Source organism: Canis lupus, chromosome 28 (assembly GCF_048164855.1).
Source record: "Canis lupus baileyi chromosome 28, mCanLup2.hap1, whole genome shotgun sequence".
Lineage (NCBI taxonomy): Eukaryota > Metazoa > Chordata > Mammalia > Carnivora > Canidae > Canis > Canis lupus.
Window position 1 is genome coordinate 17,094,323 of NC_132865.1, and position 22,392 is coordinate 17,116,714.

At 42.8% G+C, this 22,392-nt stretch overlaps 1 protein-coding gene across 3 annotated transcripts in view; it reads right to left on the minus strand.

The window, feature by feature from the left end:
* Positions 1-22,392, minus strand: part of ZFHX4 (zinc finger homeobox 4) — a 182,213-nt gene that overhangs the window by 5,698 nt on the left and 154,123 nt on the right. For all 3 annotated transcript variants that reach the window (XM_072804167.1, XM_072804165.1, XM_072804166.1), the window contains exons 6-10: positions 20,375-20,491; positions 13,728-13,861; positions 13,264-13,464; positions 12,600-12,717; positions 6,445-11,886 (exon numbers count right to left, since the gene is read on the minus strand). In XM_072804167.1, the coding sequence (XP_072660268.1) occupies positions 6,445-11,886; positions 12,600-12,717; positions 13,264-13,464; positions 13,728-13,861; positions 20,375-20,491 (6,012 nt within the window). The remainder of the gene's footprint in view (positions 1-6,444; positions 11,887-12,599; positions 12,718-13,263; positions 13,465-13,727; positions 13,862-20,374; positions 20,492-22,392) is intronic.

Genomic DNA, 22,392 nt, shown 5'->3' on the forward strand with positions numbered 1-22,392 from the left:
CTCAATTTGACCCTAATCATTATCATATTATTGTCAATTAGCCTAGCTTATTACTGGCTGATCTTCTTTGTAACCTCACCACACCCAACTCATCCCTGATTTACTTTGGAATAATTTCTTTAGTTGTATTAGTGATAATCTCTAAGTAATTTCCATCACGTTACAGAATAGTTCCCCAATATCCTCAATGGTAATGGGGAAAGATGCTAAAAACTCCATTTTTTTTTTTTAAGTACTAAAATTGAGTCTGAGAGCTGTTAGGTGACTTGACAGAGAGAAATCTGTGACTCAATGGGAGATGAAGTTTGGGGAAACTAAATTTTATAGCTGACACTCAAAGTTTATAATTGGATCAATTCCAAAGCTAAAAAAATACAAATATTCAAAATGCAAAAGAAAAAGAAAAACCTTGAAAATTCACATTGTATTTCCAGGAGAAACTGGTAGCAAGTATCCACATTTTATAGAATAATGGCTGACATGTTGGAAAAACATTTAAATGAAAATGGCTTAAGATTTGCAGGGGAATGGTAGGGATGAATGAATAAATTCTTGAATCTTTTTTGTTTTGTTTTGTTTTTAAAGATTTTATTTATTTATCCATGAGAGACACAGAGAGATAGAGAGGCAGAGACACAGGCAGAGGGAGAAGCAGGCTCCATGCAGGGAGCCCGATGTGGGACTCGATCGCGGGGCCTCCAGAATCATGCCCTGGGCCAAAGGCAGCGCTAAAACCGCTGAGCCACCCGGGCTGCCCCAAATTCTTGAATCTTTAACCCAATTTGGTATGATTAGACTTCTTAGATTCGCAGGACATAGACTAGCCCTAAGAAAACTGTGAAGTAATGGAGTTGTTTTTGGGGGCACAAGCCCTCAACTCCTTGCCCTAATAAGGGCACACACTACTAGGCCTTTCTTCTTTCTGCTTTCCTTTCTATAAAATTGTATTTGCAAGAAAGAACCAAAGATTTGAATATACCTATTTCTTTTTTTTTTTAAGGATTTATTTGAGAGAGAGTGCGCGCTCAGATGTCCAAGTGTATGTGCACACATGGCGTGGGGGTTGGGGGCCGGCAGAGGGAGAAGGAGAATCCAGGCAAACTTTTTGCTTATTGCTTATACAGAGCCCAATGTGGGGGCAAGCGGCTCGATCTCAGGACCCTGAGATCTTGACCTGAGTGGAAATCAAGAGTTGGAAACTCAACCAACTGGGCCACCCAGGCAGCCCTCAGAATACACTTATTTCTGAAAAGGCTTAATATATATTAGATTATATAATTTGGGATTTCTTCCTGCTGGTATTCTGATTTCATGATATTCTATGCTACTTTCCTTTTAACAGAGGAGAATTCAGTAAGTCAAAGGTATTAATATCTAACTACAGAATTTCAGATATGATTCAGGTGGAAGGAGCTTTACTAAGGACCAAAGAACCTTCCTTGCATTGTCATAATGATACTATGTTGGTGCTGAGCTTCTTTTGCCTATTCATAAAGCCAACCTTAGTTCTAGGTTTAGTTCAACTAGCCTTCATACTCGATTGTACCACCTCCACCTAAGTGCTTTTGCCTCCCATGTCTATGAAAATTGCTGGCTTACTTATCTCTCTGACATGGTCATTTCAAGTGAGAAATCTTAAGGAACTAAAAGGCCCAAACCAGCAATGGTAGTGAGAAAGCAAAAAGGATCCATAGTTGTTGACTCAGGCTTTCCCATCACTTGGGGTTTACAAGTTCCCATCCAGAGGCCATATGACAGACTGGCATGAAGATTTTTAGAAGACTGCAACGGTATTCCTAACCACTATGGTCAAAGACTATCAGCGATTTTCAGGAATTCAACATCTTGAGAAGTCATCTGAGTTAAATAATTAACAATGAAGTAAAAATTTTAGGAAAAGAGATGCAGATATATGAAAATCGGAAATAGCAGAGAAAACACTGAACAGTAATCCTGATACAGAAAAAGTGGTGCCAACTATAACTAAATGCATGTCCAATTTTCACGTCTGTCACCAAGGGATAGTGCTAAAGACACGTTTGTTTGTTCCTGCTCCCTAACTCCTACTCCAATTCATTGACATTTCACTGAAAGAGGAAACTTTTTTTCTACAAATAATCTCCTATAATCTCCTGTTATCATTTTTTGTTTGTTTGTTTTATTCTCCTGAAACAGCTGCCTATTCCCGAAAGTTACGCTTTTGGAAGAAAACGCCAGTCTTGCAATGAACTTAGATACCATTATTTTCTCTCAGGTTTCCTTGATTTTGGTCTCCCAGAGGGACAATTTATTTTTGAGGTGAAAATAGAACTTATTATGTACATGGAGCCAAAGACAATTGTGCTAAAATTATGAAAGACTGACTCTTATCTAGATTTACCCCAAATGTGCTAGTAAATTACACTGAAGTATGAGAAAAATGCAAAAGGCATGTTCTAACATTCCGTTTAAGGAAATTGGGTTAGACAGTATTTCCAAACACTAATGGAAGATATAAAAATCAGACACTGCTTAAAAGGATAAAGTAAATAAGTTAAAAATAGAAAATCAAGTTAGTTTTCTATTCATCTTGAGCAAAATGCCAAAGGAAGCCAACACCCTCAAGCATTAAATGTAAACCTAAAGTTTTTGAATTTTTTCAGGTGTACGGTATCGTGATTTCCTATTGCCACTTGCCCTTTTTGCATACGATCCTGAGAGAAGAAGACAAATGTGGAAATTTTTAAAGTGGAAAATTATTCACTGTATTAGCAAATGAGTCATAGTAATTAGTACTACTGAACAGAGGGCTGGGTCATCATTCAGGAAATAGGCACACATGATGCATATTACCCTCGAAAGGGCCTTCTTATGATCTTGAAAGACGAAATGATTTGAAGATTTGTTGGAAGCAAGGTAAGTCTTAAAGCTGGTAAAGCAGAACAGCCATTCCACCCAATACAGAATAAAATGGGTGATTAAGCCAGAAAATTTAGAGGTTGATAAATACTAAAACTGAACACGTACATTGCAATTTAAACCAATTTTGGCGTGTAGCCTTTGGAATCAGACATTACTTTATGGCACATCTCATATCCAATGGAGTCCCTTTTCTGGGATTTCCTTAGGATCAACCCCCTCAGATTTACCTTCAAAGGGATGGGTTATCTTTAAAATGAAGGCTTTTCTATAAATAAATCCCATTAAAGTGGGCCCAAGATGAACATGTCATATTCTCAAAGTTTATTCATGTATATATCAAGTTGTGGCAAGAGCCCAGGGCATGGGCTCAGATATATGCTACACAGATAGATATATGCTACTTAGAAAGCATTTTTTCTTCTCCCAGAAAGCAAAGGAGATACTTGTTTGGGAAGAAAGAACCCAGCGGAAAGATGAGGATAGAAGGATGGAGAACCACAGCTCCACTCTATCTCATAGAGATAGAGATAATTAAAAGACTCAGCATTACCCACTACAGGTAAATTAGCCTAAAAAGGATGTGAACTGGAAGTGTGGCTCTCAGACCAGGTCCTGCTTGTACCTCCTCTGTGTTAATGTTGAAAATCTATCACAGACAAAGAACGGATTCAAGAGAAATTGCAAATTCTAGTAGGTACGTTCACAGACCTTTTCTCTTTGCATCATTCTCTGGTCTGTTTTGGTCTATGATTGAATAAAGCAACAGATTCAAAGCCCGAGTTCCTCAACACCTGATGCATCTGTAGATACTGCTCACTGAAGAGAGGCCTCCAGCATCTTTTTGAAACTCTTATGAACAGAGCCCACATTTTGGGGTAGGGAAAGGATACAAATAATATCTATGTTGAATTGAATGAGAAGAAAGTTTAGGTTATTTAAGTATTTCATAAACACTTCCCTCTTCCTTTCTCACTTTCTCTTATGCAAGCCCTCTGGGTGCTGGTTTTGGAGTAATGGACCAGAAAGGCAGTCAGCGAAGGACCCATTACCCAGCAGAAAGAAAAACCAGATGCTCTGGCTGCCACTGAAAAGGGTGACAACATGGGCTGCATCAATTAAAGCAGACTTGTAGATTAAAGGCATAGATACTTAAACTGTTCTTAGCAGATGTAAAGTATCAGATTTTACTCTATTTTACATAATATTTTATTTTGAATTTTACATAGCTGTAAACTTTACATAGCTGTCCATAGGGGTTTTTCCATATCAGACATTATGTGGAAAATCTCGATTTTATGTAACTGATCATAGAAGCTTTTCCACATAAGACGTTTTTCTATGTGTCAATAATCACAGTGACACGTGAAGTGGGAGTGGAAGATTAACACATTCATCTGCAAAAGAAAACCAAGCACCGCATTATTCTTAAAATAATTATGTCCGACTTGATTTATTTTTTTTTCTGACTTGATTTAAATGTAGAGACAAATCATGCAACTGTAGCTTTAACATTTTGAGGCCCCAAGAATATCCAGATAATTAAGCCCAGAATATTACTTAGGGGCAAGGTAGTTGGTATGATAGTTAAGGGAAGGGCCATTGCAGAATTGCTCTTGGGCACATTCCTTACATGTGTAGGTCTACTCTGCTACTCTCTAATGTCAGCTAGTCATTCTGGAAAGGAGGATCCCGAGGAGCTAGTTATGGTCAAAGGGCCATTTGATACCATTGTTTTCATATCTCCTACGCTAAAAGTTAAAATAGGAGGACCTTCCTACCACTGACATGGCAACTTTGGTTTTTAGAAGAGAAAGATGAAACTGGAAAGTCTGAAATGTATGCAAAAGTCTAATTTGTGAAAATTAGAAAAGCTTTGTGTGTTTTGGAAACTCTGTAGATACGTGTAATTAGTTCATTCTAAATAATATCAAAGTTTCCTTGTGAAAAGGTAAAAAACATCACTGATGTTTTCTTATTTCTGTGTTTTTTTTAAGATTTTATTTATTCATTAGAGATAGAGAGAGAGAGAGAGAGAGAGAGAGAGAGACAGGCAGAGGGAGAAGCAGGCTCCATGTTGGGGGTCTCCAGGATCACGCCCTGGGCTGAAGGCGACGCTAAACCGCTAAGCCACTGGGGCTGCCCTGTTTTTTGTTTTGTTTTGTTTTTTAAAAAAAACGCTGTTAATTTGAAAAATAAAACTTGAAGGAAGAAATTATAAGAGAATCCTTTTTTCTACTTTGCATATGTAATGTTCTATGTATAACATATAAAACATACAACATTTGTTACGTGTTTGGCTGTGTGATTGCCTCGCTCACTGTATTCAATTTTTTTAAGCCAATATAATTGGATGCCTATCCTCTATTCACAAAGTCTACACTGCATAAATTATATTTCTCTTGATGAACACAGAATTGGATTCATCAAAAAAAAAAAAAGAATTGGATTTATCAACTGGGGTTGCCTCAAACAGCTTTACAATTTAGTTATGACTTAATTATAGACCTGGGGTGGAGATGGGGGTAAGAAGTCATAGGTTAATATAAATATACTTCTAAGATTATAAATTTATTGAAGTACCAAGTAACAATGGGAGCTCTAAAAATCAAAATCTTATAGCAATGCTAAATTGCAAATGATCACAGAGGTCATATTTTTAGAAGTTAAGCTTTGAACATAAGCTTATTATCTGCTAGGTGTAATGTAGGTGAATTCCTCTATCTAGGGGGCCCTTAACTTTTCAACTTCCTGTCACTGAAGAAGAAGAGGAAGAGGAAGGAGAAGATGAAGAAGAAAAAGAAGAAGAAGGAGGAGAAGGAGAAGAAGGAGAAGAAGGAGAAGAAGAAGGAGAAGAAGAAGAAGAAGAAGAAGAAGAAGAAGAAGAAGAAGAAGAAGAAGAAGAAGAAGAAGAAGAAGGAAGAAGAAGGAGGAGGAAGAGGAGGAGGAGGAGAGGAAGAAGGAGAAGAAGGGGGAGGAGGAGAAGGAGAAAAAGAGGAGGAGGAGGAAGAGGAAAGAGGAGAAGAAGGAGAAGGAGGAGGAGGAGGAGGAGGAGGAGAAGGAGGAGGAGAAGAAGGAGGAGGAGAAGAACCAAACCCAAAACAAACAAACAAACAAACAAACAAACTTTTTCCTTGGGAAGAACATAAATTAAGATCCAAAAAATGTATTATTTAATGCTTTGCTTTATTAATATGTATATTGAATATTATGCCACATGTTTGTGCTAAAATGCCATTTGAAATCAGTATTAAAATAATTATATAAAAGGAATACCTCTACGACATAAGGATGTACCGATATAAATAATCAATATAGCTCTGAGACACTGCTATGACCTACCTAGTGTTTCTTTTTCTGCGTATGTTCGGGTGGACTCACTTCCTGCTTCTTAATTGCAGCCAATAAAATATCGATTTCAAATAAGGTAAAGGTGTCACTTACTGAGATTAAAGGAGATCCAAACGTACCCTGTTCTTGGTTACACGTGATCGGCTGCCTACTATTAATGAATTAATTAGACTGACTCTCCTTGAAATGACTTACTGTTTGAGTTCTGTGGAAATCCGGGCAAGGAGGATGGACCGTTCATTCCAGGGAGGAGAACCGGAGGGAGGCCAGGGAGGCCTGGATAGGCTGCTGGCAGACTGATGCCGTGGAGGGATCCGCTGTCCATCATGCTCGGCTGCTGGACCGCCAAGCCCAGCACGTCCGAAGCTTTCTTTATACGATCAAGTTCTTGCTGTGCCATCAGCTGCCGGACGGTGGTCGGAGCCAAGTAATCTTTCTCCCGATCAAGCTGGCTCCCCACGGTCTCCCTCACCTTTGAAATGTGCTGTTTGGAGAAAATGTGATCTCTGATGGACAAGCGGGCAGAGTACTTGACCCCGCAGAGGGTACACTCTGGTTTGGTGCCTTCTGCTCCACTCTGATTAATCATGAAGGGCTTCCCTATGTTAATCTTAAATTTCTTTTCCTTCGCCCTTGCATTCTGGAACCACACCTGGACCACGCGTTTGGGCAGACCGATCTCATTGCCCAGCATCTCGCATTCCTGCATGGTTGGAGTTCGGTAGTCGCTGAAGCAAGCCTTGAGAACCTTGAGCTGGAGGTTGCTCATCTGGGTTCTGAACCGCTTGTGACCTGGTCGATCGTTGCTTTTGGACTTGAAAGGATTGCCGGAGCCAAAGGGATTTGGGGAACTCGGGTCGGCTATGCTGGAGGACTCGCTGCGGTCAGCATTGTCGTCGGGGTCGTCGGTGATATAGAAGCTTTGGTCGTGGTCACCGTCCTTATCATTGAAATGTAGGGAGGGGCTGGTGAGGGAAAAGAGAAATTTCTCCTCGCAGACCTCCGTGGTGGGCGTGGTGGCGGGTTTTGGCAAGGGGTCGAGAGTTTTGGGCTCCTTGGGAGACAGGGCTGGCTTCACGTCTCCGGAACTCCCCGTGGCGCTTTCCACCTCAGCGTTGCCCTCGTCGCCCGTCGTGGCGTCACTGATCGCTGTGTTAATCGACGACGTCTCATCAAAATCAGTTTTGTTTTGATCGTACCCCGCCTCGGCAGGCGGCGCGTTCAAATTCTCCACGTCCTCAGAACATTCTGCTTTAAAGGAGGAAGGGCTCAAAAGGTTCTTGGGCGACAGCTCCGCCGTTTTGCTGACCGGAGTCGACACGGTGGAAGCCAATTCCGTCTCACTTGAGAGATCAATTTTGGTTAATGGCAAAGACGGGTAATCGAAATAAATGTATTTCTGAGGACTCTCTCCCCCATCCTCGGCTGAGATCAACGGGCTCGGCGGCAGGCTGTACCCGGCCTGCTTGCCTTCGTTCCAGTGCCGGGAGCGAATGTGGCTCTCTAGGGCCGACTTGGCCTTGAACAGGGCTCGGCAAAAGGGGCACCGTTTGTGGGACTGGGCCGGGCCCACCGCCCGGAACTGGCCCTTCCTCTCTCGAGCTCGTGTGTTCTGGAACCACACTTGCACCACTCTCTTCTTCAGCCCCACCTCACGTGCAATGTGATCCAGCATCTTTCTGGTGGGATTGGAGTCCAGCAAGTATTTTTCATAGAGTATCTCCAGCTGTTCCGGGGTGATGGTGGTTCTCAGGCGTTTGTCGCGGTGCTGGTCTTCGCCACTGTTCCCTCCCTCCTTCTCACTGCAGGCCGTGTCCTCCTTGTCGTCCAGTTTCCTTTTGAGGGAAGCAGCCACTGGGGCGGGCGGTGTGCCGTGGGCCGAGCCGGTCTGGGGGGGCATCTGCGGGAGGGAACCGCTCAGCAGCTGTCCAGTCATCAGCGGGTTGTTGGGGTCGAAGATCATGTAGGGCATGTCCATGGGCCTTTCCAAGAATGGAGAGTGAAGGAATTGGTTTTGAGCAGCAAGGAAGTGCATGTGCTGGTGCTCCTGCCAGAGTTCCAGAGTTGGGAAGGCAACTGTACACTGATCACATTGGTATTGTAGTAACTGTGGAGGTAGACTGTTCTGGAGGGAAGTCATGGAAAGCTGCAGTGGGCTGGAAGGGACCGGGGTCTGAGAGGCCGAGGGAGGTCTTCCGACGAGTTGGGGCTGTTTGGGCGGTGGCTGTGGCTGCGGCGGCGGGGCCGCCGAGGCCTGCGGCGGGTCTGAGGACGTTGATGCTAACGGCAGGGCCGGTTTGGTGCCTTGAGAAGGGGGAGTGGGGTCACTCTGCTTTGGCTTTTCTGTGGGATACTCAGGTTTCGGAGAGGTCTTCTCAAGTTCTGGCTTGGGGGACGGAATCAGGGGGGTACTGGTCCCGGAGCCAGAGCTCGCGGCCGGGCCAGCGGTGCTCTTGGCCACCTCGGTCTGGCCGGACACCGTGCAATGCTTGTACACTACCTGATCGGTGGCATCCATGGAGTCTTCGGTTTGGCTCTCGTCTTGGGCATCGTCATCTTCATCCTTGTAACACTGCTTCTTCTGATGCGTGATCAGGTCAAAGATCCTGGGGAACACCACGTTGCACTTCTTACACTGGTACTGCATGTTGCTCGTCCGGATGTACCGCTCGTTGGTGAGTTCTCTTTTTTCATTGTCTTTCGTTTCCGCCTGGTTCTCGTAACTCTTCCGGGCCTTCTGGCGGGCGTTCTGGAACCACACAACAATGACCCGCGTGGGGAGGTTGAGAACGGTGGACAGTTGTTCTATTTCGTCATCCTTCGGGTAGGCGTTTGTGTCAAAGAAGTCTTGCAGGACCCTCAGCTGGTAGTCCGTGAACCTGGTCCTGGAAGACCGTTTGCTGAAAGACGCGTCCGCTTTGTAGTGCTCCAGGGAGGAGGGCTGCGGGTCGATGCGGATATCTTCCAGGACCGTTATGGGAGGGTTGCTGAAGTTGTAGGGCGAGTCCTTGTTCCGCTGTCGTTCCTTGAAGAGCGTGTTCCGGAACCAGTGCTTGATGACCTTCTGCGAGAGGCCCGACTTCTCTGCCATCTCCTGGATCTGCTCTTCGCTGGGCGAGTTGTTGATGTCGAAGTAGGCCCTCAGGATTTTCAGCTGGTCGTCCGTGATCCTCGTCCGCGGCCGCTTGAACTGCGAATGCCGCAGGAAGCCGGGGTCGAGCCCGAGCTGCTGCTGGCAGAGCTGGGTGAGGTCGGCCGAGAGCGCGTCCATCTGGGGCAGCTGCAGGGCGAGCTGGGGCGGCAGCGCGGGGTGCTGCACGGGCTGCATCATGATGGACGGGAAGAGCGGCAGGTCCAGGGACACGGGCAGCTGCACCTGCGGGGGCGCCGAGGGCGGCGGCGGCGGCGGCGGCGGCGGCGGGGGCGGGGGCGGCGGCGGCGGGGGCGTGGGCGGGGGCGCCTGCAGGGGCGCGGCCCCGGCCCCGGCGCTGGGCAGCTTCCCGGGCCCCAGCGGCGGCGGCTGCGGGGGGGCGGCGGGCAGCGGCGGCGGCGGGGGCGGCGGGGGCGGCGGGGGCGTCTCTGGCGAGGCCGGCGAGATGGGATAGAGCTTGTCGTAGGCCTCCCGGTACTGCCGGGCGAACCTCTCCAGCGCGCCGTAGGGGAAGAACTGCCCGTGCACGTGCTCCTGGTGGCTCTTCAGGATCAGCACGTTGGAGAAGAGCTTGCCGCACGTCCCGCACTCCAGCTTATCAGTGCTCTCGGCTTCCCCACCTTTGCCCTTCTTCTGGACCTTCTGCCTGTTTTCGTTGTACTGGATGACCAGCTCGAACCCGAAGTTCTCCAGCAAGGCCTTGGCTGCGTTTCCTCTGGCCCCCGAAGCGATCCGGGGCGGCGGGACGCATGGTTCCAGGGATTTTTGCCTCTTCGTGTCCTTGCCTTCTTTGAGTCCTTCCCCCTCGCTTGTATAGTCTTGCTTTGGCTTCTCTTGCTTCTCCGCAGCCTCCTCTGCCTCCTTGTACGGGGGCACGTCCTTCGGGACGGGGCCGTCGGCGCTGGCGCTGGCGCTGGCGAGGTTCGGTTGCTCCTGTTTCAGCAACTTGCTCGCTGCTGGCTGCGGCGGCGGCGGCGGCTGCGGCTGCGGTTGCGGCTGCGGCTGCGGCTGCTTCTGGGGCTGCAGCTGGGGCTGCGCGGCCTGGTACTGCTGTGCTTGCTGCTGTAGGATTTGGAGCTGAGTCTGGCCGACGTGATGCTGCGTCTGAATCTGCTGCTTCAAGTCTTCAAGCAGGGATCCTGCCATTCCGGTCATGCCAGGCATTCCAAACGTGGCCGAGCCCGGCAAGCCCAAATCCGGCCCCAGGCTGAACTCCGTGCCGGGGATGTAGAAGGGGAAGAGAAACTGAGGCTGCTGGAACTGCAACAGTGCTTCGGGGGTCACAGGGAAATGAGGCAAAAAGGCTGGGTTTAGAAACTGAGGCTGAAAGAACGCAGCTTGCTGCTGCAACTCGTGCTGGAGCTGCATCTGAATTTGTGCTGGTGACTGCAGCGGGTGGTGCGGAGGTTGGGCAGAGATTAAGTCCGGACTTTGCTTTTTATTTATTTCTTTGGCATCTAAGTGGCTCTCCTTGCTGCCGACTGTCGCGAGACTCATGGAATCTAACATCCCCTGGCCGGGACTACTGTTTGCTGCCATGCCGTGCCCACCAGCCCCGTGGCCGCTCGGCTCCAGCTTGGCAGCCCGCGCCTTTGTCTGGTGGAGCACGGACCTCATGTGGATCTCCAACGTGGAGCTTTGGCTGTACGCAACATTGCAGATGCTGCACTTGTAGGGTTTGTTGTCTGTGCTGCTGTTGGTCTCTTGAGGAACGGGACTGGAGGCTTCCTGCAAGACCTTTTTCAACTTATGCAGATGAGACACTGAATTATAGTGGACCAAGAGAATGTTCTTCTGGGTGAACGACTCTTTACACACTGTACACTTATACGGGCGCGATGGGTCAAGGAATTTTTCCATCGTAAAGTTTGGCCCTTTTCTGAAAGGTAAGGTCCGCTTTGGTTCAGAGCCCATGTCATCCGGGATTGAGCTACTATCACTTCCTACAGGACTTGCCTTCCCTTCGTGGTCCACCTCGTACTCTCTCTCCATGTCCTGCTCTAGGCCGTGGTCGTCCTGTGCCATCGTTTCACTCTCTGCCCACAGTTCGCCGTTCACGGGCAAGGAGGCATACAGCTGCTGAAGTTCGGCCTCGCTCAGCTCGGGGTGGCCTGCTTCCAAGTGTTTTTTTAAAGCCTGGAATGTACGGAAACTACGCTGGCAGAGATTACACATCGTCGCGGCCCGAATCGCATGATACTGGGAATGTATCTGAAGCTTCTGCATAGTCTTAAAAGCCAAGCTGCAGTGGTTACAGCGGTACTTATAAACGTGGCGGTCCGACACGGAGAGCGGTTGCCTCTTTTGCTGCTCGCTTAACTGATCCTGTAGGGTGTCAGGGATTTTCACATCCTTACTGCTATTTTTATTCCATTCTGACACTTCCATGGGTTCTTTAGTTGGTTTCTGCTCCTCGCTCTTTATTTCCACGCTGGCCTTTGAATCATCAAGACCTGCCATACTTTTGTCATCCACTGGACTTTCGCCTGTGCGGAAGAAAGCACAAATATGTCACTTACAGGAAGAAAGCCTACTGCTTAAATGCCAATAAATATAGTAAGTAGGAAACTCGAAAGATTTCTGCTAAATCAATTTCTTTCTTTCTTTCTGAAGTAGGCTCCGTGCCCAGCGTGGAGCCCAACGTGGGGTTTGAACTCACGACCCGAGATCAAGACCCGAGCTGAGATGAAGAGTTGGATGCTTAACCGACTGAGCCGCCGAGGCGGCCCTAATTGATTCTTTGCGGAGATACTTATTGAGCAACTACTGTGTGCCAAGCACTGTACTGGGTGCTGGGGATGTAAAGGTGAATAAGAAATCACCCCCGATCTCAAGGAATTCCAGGATAGGAAAAAAAAAAAAAAAAAAAGAAGAAGAAGAAGCAGGTTAAAGGTAGTTATAGTATGCTGTAATCAGCATGATATGAGGGCCATGACGCCAGTGGTTAGGAATGAGAACACACAATATCCTTGGTCATCGACACTTCTAGGTCTCCTAAGAGCAGTTATAGGTAACCAGATACTAAATGTGCTTTGGAAAATGTAGCTCTTGGAAACACCACAGTTGTTACTGTTGTTTTTTTTTTCTCCATGCTTTTAAACAGCAGCAACATAACTTTAATAGTAATAGTCCTGAACATCACCACACATGCGAGCCCCTGAACGTGTTTTCCACAGATCCTGCACCCGGGCTGGCATACCTGAATATTTCCCAGATCCCTCAGCTGTGATGGCTGCAGGTGTGTCCCGCTCTGACTTCTCAGAGGCGGCAGCTGGCAGTAGCAGACTGTTGGGCATCATCACATCGGGCACAGGCACCTGTGAGAAGCAAAGGGGTTCATGTCACATGGAGCCCAGAAATCAGACTCCATCACATTTGCCGCTGGGCCGTAGACCATCCCACTTACATTTTTCCACACAGAAACGGGGACATTTTGTGGCTCCTACAGACCAAGGCTATCCCTTCGGATTTTAGATCAATACTATTACAATGCCATATTCCTCTTTTCTTTTTTTAAAAATATGATTTGAAGGTTTTTGTCTGTCTATTTTTTTTTTACAACGATCATCAGGAAAGTTTGAGACTCAACATGCCCACGTGAATCATGCAATTAACATTACAGATCTAAAAGCAAGACAATAAAATATGTTACTGAATAAGCTATGCCTTGAATCATATTTCCTTTCTCCGTAAGCAAAAGAGACGACAAATAAATGGGCCTCGGTTGTGATTTCTAGAACACGGTCTGTAAGAGAACTATCAGTAGGCAGAAAAAATACATTTCTCAAGCAATAATTACAGATTTCGTGTTGATACTTTTAGAGAGATCATGTCACATGCGAAGCAACGTTTGGTCTCCTTACTGTCATGAGCAGCTTCTCCACACAATCCGGAGACACGCTGTGCAAATGCGTCAGATGCAGCTGGAGGTGCATTTTGTTGCTGAGGACGTCCTGACAGAGGGGACAGCAGATGACGGGCTGTACCGAGTGCTGTGACAGGACATGCATCTGGATACGACTCTGGTCCCTACTATTGTAGTTACAATAAGGGCACTGAAAGAGCTGGAGAATACGGGATAAACACGGCTGCTGTTAGTTGATGGACTCTGATGACTGTAGAACATTAGAAGTAACACCAATTAATGTGGAGTATGGTATACTATAGTAATAGTATAGGGTACAGTAATTGAACACGGTGTCTACATACGTTTTAACAGCATGAACTCGTTTGTGGCTCTAAAACTCTCAGGAGTAGTAGTAATAATAATAACAACAATAATAACAGGTTTACACAGCAAAGGGGAAAAAAAAAAAAACATTTTTACCTGTTCGTGACAGAATTTATTGTCCTCTGTAGGTTTTGATCTTTTTGTTGCAACATCCTCTTCTTTCGCCAGCAGGAGTGGCTGGGTCCCCCCTCCCACACTGACTTTTAGCTCCTTTTCTGGTGTGATTATTCCTGATTCCCAAAAAAGAATAGAACACCTCAATTTTAAAAGACTCACAACATCAAATTCTGAAAAACTGTATGTTTTTTCGAGTAGCTCTGACTCTAAATCCACTGACTCATAAAAATGACTGGACAAACACTTTTAAATGATGTGAATCTCAAAAGGCAAAAAGCACACTTCTTTTTATCTACTAAGTGGGCTTTATAAATATATTTTAAAATGTACTCCTGTCTCATGTTTAGATAACCCTAGGTGACCTTGAAAGATTCATCCACAACACATGCTCTCTGGTGTCTCAGAATGCCTTTATCACCTTAAAGCTCATCTACTCCCATTCACAAATGCTAACTTAGAAAACAGTTACTTTGACTAGCGTTTAATTACTTATCTCTCTTCTAAAATTCTTGAACACTGAAAACATTTCAAAATACCAAAAAGAACAGACTAGTTATAATTCAGAAATGAAAATACTATTTTTATGTGGTGAATACAGGATTAAAAACTTTACTATACATTCCATATCTGTCGCTGCTTTTTTTTTTTTTTGTGATTTCATACCTTATTTTAGATGTTTTGGCATTTGGCTGTACACATAATACTTATGGTCCAAATCTCAAGAAGACAATTGTTTTATGAGGTTAATCCAAATATTCGGTGTTAAAGATGGTTTAGGATTTTGCCTAGATGAGCAATGTAATGTGCAGGAGCTTCACACACATCAAAGAAAAGAGTGCAATTCTAATTTCCCAATCTAACAGAAAATTCTTTCCAGCATCAATTTTCCCGATAATCTCCTCTGTGAGGCTGGATATTACAGCGACATTGGGTAGGCATGTCACATACATCTCACGACAAACACAAAACCTCATTTACCATCCATTCCAATCTCATCATAGCACAGCATCATCTGACCTTTTTTCTGCTGTTTATTATGAGTATTTCTAATTTTAACTTTCAATTTTCACCATCTTCCAGTCAATTTGCAACTAAATTATTTCCAGGGTGAGGACACTATCACTGGACAACTGGGTGCAAATACATCTTGAAATGCAATGAAGCTAAACCATTGATTGCTATCAGACCCCGCGTAAATATAGAGTCTAGGCGTAATCTGATTGTATGCTGTGCATGAAGATTTATCTTGATTTTTTTTCAATCCACATACGGTTCATATAAATGAACAAATTGCACCTTATTGCAAAATAAGCCAGTTTTAATTTAAAAATAAGGTCAAGGATGTTATGGAAACAAAGTAAAAATGAACCAAAAAACATGTTCTCTTTCTATCCTGAATAGAGATGCCTGTTTTCTAACATATACATAATTTTAGGAATTTCAAATTCAGAAAGAAATTTAAAAGGCAGGGTGACTCGGAGGAGACCGAAATTAAAATAGAATTTAAATGACACGATGACAATAATTTTATCCCCTAGAGGTGTGTGGTAGGTACAGAACTAGTGCTATGCTTTCAACAAATTACACTGCTACTGATTTCTAGATTTACAAACACTAGATTTTATTTGAATTAGAACATTTGTCATATATATGTATATGTATACATATATATATATATACACACACACACATACATACACACACACCTTGGAGAAATTTAGATTCTCTGTAAATATTTGAAAAAATAATTTATTGTATTTGTATTTGAATGAACTTAAATTTGAGACGGACTGAAAAATTTCATTACATTGATTAAACAATATCCAAGTGTTTGATATTCAAAAGATAGGTCAAAACAGGAATGCTTATCTCATACTAAATTCTGGCATCAAAAATATGTTTTTTTCCTTCTCAAAACAAAACACCCTTTGTGCTATTGTTTTAAAAAGTGTTAAAGATAAACATTTAGGAAGACAATATGCCATACGGTATTCTGCAAATAAAATTTACCCCCTACAGAGTCAGATCAAGTTCTATAAAATGATTGTCATTTAAATCCGCAAACATTTATCAGTTGCTTTTCCCTGTGAAACCGAAAGATTTTTCCTAAAAAGTTCCCCACTAATGAGTAAGAATATGTTCCCTTAAAAGAATAATACTATGTCATATCACCTTATCATTCTTTTGTGTACTTGGTAGAATTAAACATGACCAAATACTAAGTTGGTCCAATTCCCTATGCTATCAAAAACTGTCACACACAAGTTAAAAAGATAATTTCCATGACTCTGGTTGCTTGCAGGCCCTATGGAACATCAGATCTAGAATAAACCTTCCATGAGCTTCTAAATCTATTAAATTTATAGCCTTATTTTCATAAGCATGAAAGCATAAGCATTATGACCTTATTTTCATAAGCATATATATTCTAATGTTGGTACTCAAAGGATCAAAAACATTGCTTTCAAGATTTGAAACATTTTACTGAGACCATGCTATATAGATCGGTATAAACACTTGATATAATAAATCCACATTCTTATTTTTACCCTTACTAATAGTCATCAGCAATATAATTGTTTTTTAATTTAGTTTTATTTATTTTTTTTAAATTTTTTTTTAAATTTTTATTTATTTATGATAGTCACAGAGAGAGAGAGAGAGGCAGAGACACAGGCAGAGAGAGAAGCAGGCTCCATGCACCGGGAGCCCGACGTGGGATTCGATCCCGGGTCTCCAGGATCGCGCCCTGGGCCAAAGGCAGGCGCCAAACCGCTGCGCCACCCAGGGATCCCTAATTTAGTTTTAATTTAGCTTTCACACTGCATCAAGGAAGTAAAGAGTTCAATTTTAGGGTCATTATTACATGGCCACTGCCGTTTACTGTTGGCTATAGTATTCCACCCAATATATGTGTCAACTCTAATATTTTTTAGCTAATTAACTTAGCTAATTAAACCATGATCTTAATGTAAGCTAGGGGCTTCCTAAAGACCATATTATTTTAAATTAAGAAGTTCTAAATAAAGGCTAGATCCTCCCCCCCCTCAACTCAATTGTGTTAAGCACCCCAAAAACAGATGCCATTGATAACAAGAAGCTGAGAAGGTTGAGATGTAACAACATAACAAAAACACTCTTGAGGATAAGGCAGGTCATCAGAACTATTTGCAAAGATGATGGAAGTTACATTTTATGCACGCGTGCCTTTTCTACTCAATGGGGTGCTATCTCAAGGATTATGGCCTACTCAATAAATTATAGGGCATCGACTCTAGGACCTTTTTCTGAACTGTCTTATCCTGGAAATACATTAAATAAGGGCCTGTCAATTTTGGAAGGTTTTGATTAAGTTTTCTGATTACTCATAGTTTACGACTGCAACTTTATTTGAAGTAAACCCTGTTTGTTACCCTAGACAAAATTTTGAAATGAGATCACAATCCATTTTATGTTATTAAGGGCCTCCCAATATTCTCAAAAAACAATGCCATTTTAATGCATTTTAACTAAAAAATGAAATCTAATTACAAATAAGCACTGCCAAATAGATAAGCCAATGATTATCTGTCAGTTATGGGATTATTTAGTTTGCATGAGATTGCTAATATAAAAATGACATAATTCATTTCAATTCAGATGCTGCCTACTTAATACTTTCCAATCCCTAAAATACAGAAGGTTGTAAGGTGGTTTATACTCATAATAAGTGAGAAAAATCCAATAACATATACGTACTCAAAGCAAATCTGGAAAAAAAAAAAACAATAAAACAAAAATCTGAGTTAATATCTATCAATCAATATATTTGATAAAGTTTGAATACTATAAAACTGAATATAACAGAGGATGTTATTCAACTACAAATAATTCTAAATTATAATTACTGGTACAGTATTCTTTCTAATGAGACTAGAATGAAAGGATAATTTTAATTGCAATAATGAAGGTTAATTTCCATCTTTGCTCATGTTTACTCCCTTATTAAAAAGTGGTCCCCTTAGCCATGGCAGAGACATATTACATTTTCAATGCAAATGTATTAATCTGGATAAACTCTATATTAATTCTTGTACTGCACAGAGCTATAATTTGGATTATAATTAATCTAAAGTGGCACTAGATTTAAATGACAATATAAATGAGGCATTAGGAGGCTTTTCTATTATGAATGAATATTCAACAAATATAACTTGCATATTGCCAAGTCTCATTTTGAAAGCTCCAGTCCTAGAGATTAATGTCAGCAACCCAGCACAACAGCTTACACAAACATAGTCTTCCTAACGTGTGCTAATTCCTTCCTGTCTATAAAAAAATTCTGTGTTAGAGTGGGGTCACACTGCTTTCCCATCCAACACTTTAAGATAGCGGTTAATATATGAGAGTGCTGGTATTTTTTGACATTTATAACTGACATAAGGAAAAGAACAGTATAGACATAAGTGGTTATTCAATCATTAGAAATATTTACAAGGGGGAAAATCCACGCAACAATATTTTCACCTAATTAGATTCATTTTAGAAAGTGGAAGACCTTGTTCAAAGTTCGCGGTGGTTGTCAGTAACAAGAACCACTCTGAAGCCTAGGAGGTTTCAAGGCTAAATATTTGCATCTCAGTAATTACTTTTATTTGGTGCATAAATTCCATTTTCATTTCTATAGATACACCTGGGGAGGCCTTTCTGCAGGAATAAAACATTGTTTGAAATGACTAACATTATGCAACGTTCTGTATTCTCTCAGAAGCTTGAGTCCTGTCTAGATGGTACAGTTAGGCACCCAAGAAAGCACAATAACTCATCAGGCCATTAGGGAGTGATCGAGCCCATTATTTATACAGAGCTGTAAACTGTGCTACTGGAGATACAGCCCCCGCATCTGTGATGTGCTCCAAGTAAGACTCCTTCCTTCCTCAATGGTAACAATGGCTCCATTTTCAAGAGATTCCCAGGATCCAGCCTTTGGAAGGCATTAGATAAAGCCATGCATAACGTCATATGCCTAATTATCACAGGAGCATATTTAATCGACACTAATGGGCTACCTGTGTGTTTTAAGCGTTCTTTTCAGGAATGGAAGGGACATGGTTTGCAATGTCCTTTTGGAAGGACTGTAAGAAGGACACCGAGGAACGCAGACGGAAGTCATGCATGCAGCTAGTCTTGATGAGGTCCATCCTAGAGAACGAATAAACTGACCACTTTTCTACTTCCAATTATTTTCACGTGAGGTTTAGATGGCACTACCCTTGACCTTAACTGACCACTAGGTATTTCAAATCTATTTTCAGTAACCTCAGGAGCCAGTTTACTAACATATAGCTATGGCATCTTTTTCACATTGCTTTAGGTTCCATACCAACCTTAGATCCTCTTTATTTAAATCAAATTAGGATCATATGCTAGCCACTATATCCTAGACACAGATTTAAGTAGTGCTTTCTCACAGGACTCCTGAGAGAAACTTAGCGTTGGATGATGTAGGGTGCGGGGAGCAGAGATGCCCTTCAGATAATTTTTGAAGGGAATGCAGCACTTAGATATGCAATGACTGAATGACAAATATGAGATAATTCAGGTTTAAACGAACTTGCATGTAAAAATGGTACTTTTGCACAACCCAATGTCTTCATAGTGAAAACAAGCTTCTTTATATGCAGCTGTCACTGGAATTCAAGGAAAAGATAGATGAGCACCTGAAACTAATAGGCTTGAACCCGTTTCAGCACTTCTTCTGCTTCAATGAGTCCAACATAATAAAACTAGGTATAGCGTGCAGCAAAAGTAGCCAATGTAATATTCATTGCGACCATAGATTTCCATCTCATACATACAAAGCATGGATGAAGTCATATATTTGCCAAATCAAACACAGAAAAAGCCTTAGGTATCCACACCAGATGCTGGCCTAGGGTTTGTTTGTGCACAAGTAAATGTCATGACACGAAGGTTTGTTTTCAAAGACAGTAGCTTTCATTACTGGGATTTGTCTATTCTAGAAGATCAAAATTACCCAGCACCTAATCCCTTTTCAATGATATTTCCTCTTTCTTAGGCTGAATCATCTGTAAACTTTTCCACTGGATTTTGTTTGAAATGCCTCAAATAGATGCCCTTAAAAAGAGCAAATTCCTGAGTGTAAGTTGTAAAAAGGCAAGGAAAAATAACATTTATTTTTAGGGTTACGTGGTTTGGGGCCGGGGGGGGGTGGGCGCATGTGACTGAATGAAAAAAACTCAAGTGATATCTAATCCTGTGCTTATGAAAAATTAATATGCCATCAGAGGACTCACAAGTATAGCTAAGATTAATGAAAGGCGCTTAAAAAATTACAAGCACACAAACTGATTTGATTAAAAAATAATCTCGCTGGTCGTCCTGTAATATTCTTCAACTTATCCACATCTATTCCGTCAGATGGTTATGATTAAAAATAGGTCAATGGGAGGCTACTGATAGAAATCACATGCAAAATGCACATGCAATGAATAGTAGTGGGAATGTTCAGACAGTTTAAAATGAATAAAAGCTTTTAATAAGCTTTGGTGGGGGTGAAGAAAGGGCTGATTGCAAGGCATGGGGCGGGGGGTAGGAAAGAAAGGTGAAGGATGCTAACATCTTACCAGAATCTTTATTAGAGTTTTTGCCTTCACTATTGTCTCTCTCACTTCTGTCTTTCTCCTCCTCCTCAGCCACCGCTGCAGGTTTAGCAGCTCCTTCTGTCTCCTCACTTTGTTCTTCTGTTAAGAAAAGCAGACCCAGTCAGAGGACTGAAAACCCCAGAAGGATGCCCACTGAAATAAACGTGACCATTTAAAAACCGTGCCATTTATGAATCATCTGCAGACATTCACTCTGAAGAAAGAACGCAAATTTATTCACAAGTCTCTATTAGAACCTGCTGACTGTTACCAAAGCAGATTTTCATCCACAGTCCCCTTCTTTTACATCCATTGAGAAAATGTGCCTGTACTAAATTAAAATACAAGAAATCATCTTGAGGGCAGTGTAAGCTAGAAACGGTTTAAGGATAGGTGTAAGGCAGTTTTGTCATTTTAATCGCAGAAACTCCTAAACTACTTGGATCTTCTGTTCCACGGGTTGGACAGATGACAGAGCAAACCAAACTCTTGGAAAAAAATCCTTAGCGAAATCATATGAGCACGATGGGTTAAACGTAAGACAGGTGCTACTCCTGCCTTCAGTCCCCGGACCCCAGGGGAATTTTTTGGAACTTGTCAGAGTAGGATCTCAAAACTTCAGTTACACTGGTGGGTGGGTGTGTGTGTGTGTGTGTGTGTGTGTGTGTGTGTTTTCTATAGGGGGAGCTATACGGGGCATAGGACATAAGAAGGTATACTTCTTCTACGACAACCACATCACCCCACACCTCATTCACGGGTTCACACCAGCTAGATTACATGGAAATCCTCATAGTAACTCAACCCTATTTAATTATTCTGTAAATCTTAGCTATGCCGCTGCTGGTGGATTAATCTGTTTATGCAGTTAGCCTCTATGCTGGGTCTGTGTAGCACTAATCCGTGAAAGGCCCACTGTTCTCTTTCATCCTGTGATCATTTGTCTCTCACTGTGCTGATGTCACATTTTAATGAATTTTTAGCAATCTGAGTAATGCCAGATAACCAGACTCGCAACTCCCCACAGCATGGCATGCTGTTTTCATTGCAGCACAAAAAACAAAAATCATATTCCCCTGCTCAGGTAGGAATTACATAAATTAGGAGAAGAAGGTAAAATGGGATTTGAAGCACCAGGCTGCTCAATTTCATAAAATCTTTAATGACCATATAAATTAACCCTGGAAAGGCAAAAGGTCATCGACACACATTTGCATGCACTCTTCTATTTGCTTTTGATAAGCAGAGCTTTTATGCAGAGAACATGATACAATTAACCCTTCAATAACCGTACAAAACGCTGCTACGGACATTTTAAGTGTCAAGCATTAAGTGAAAATTACACACTGCATAAAATTTTCATTGCAAATGCTATAGTGATTGAAAGGGGAAATCGTGGCCCTCTCCACACCCCATGTTTTATTAATAACGTTCTGACAGCAGAATGAAATATCCACTGTCATATGTAGCAGCTGAGCACAAAAAAAAAAAAAAAAAAAAAAAAATTGCTATTTAGTGCCTCACTTGCCAGCCCAGCTCTGTAACCCTGTGAGCAGGAAACAACAACGAAGGGGGCAGTTCTAGGCTCAATGGCCGAAACTCCAAAAAGCTGAAGGGGAAAACAGGGACACCACTTGAAATAAGAGTTTGTTTCAACTGTGAGTCCTCAAAGGCACCATACAAATCCATTTATTCCATATTTGCACTTTGCCACTGCACAAAAGCAGAGCTGAGGTCCATGGTGGAGTGGGTCAGTCATCTGAGGGCTTTGGGGGAAGCTTCCCTTTCAGGCAAATACCTGTGAAATTCTTACTTTAAGAGGAGAGAATCAACACTTCTTAAGGCTCTAGCCTGCTTTCACCCCGTCAGTGATAATTACTGATCAAACACAGGCTCTCTCATCCCGGCAGGGTCCGGCCTGGGTGGGGACGGTGGCCAGCTTGGTGTGAGGGTCTGGAAGGCTCAGGTCATGACTGGATTGGGCTGTTGCCCTGCCGAGT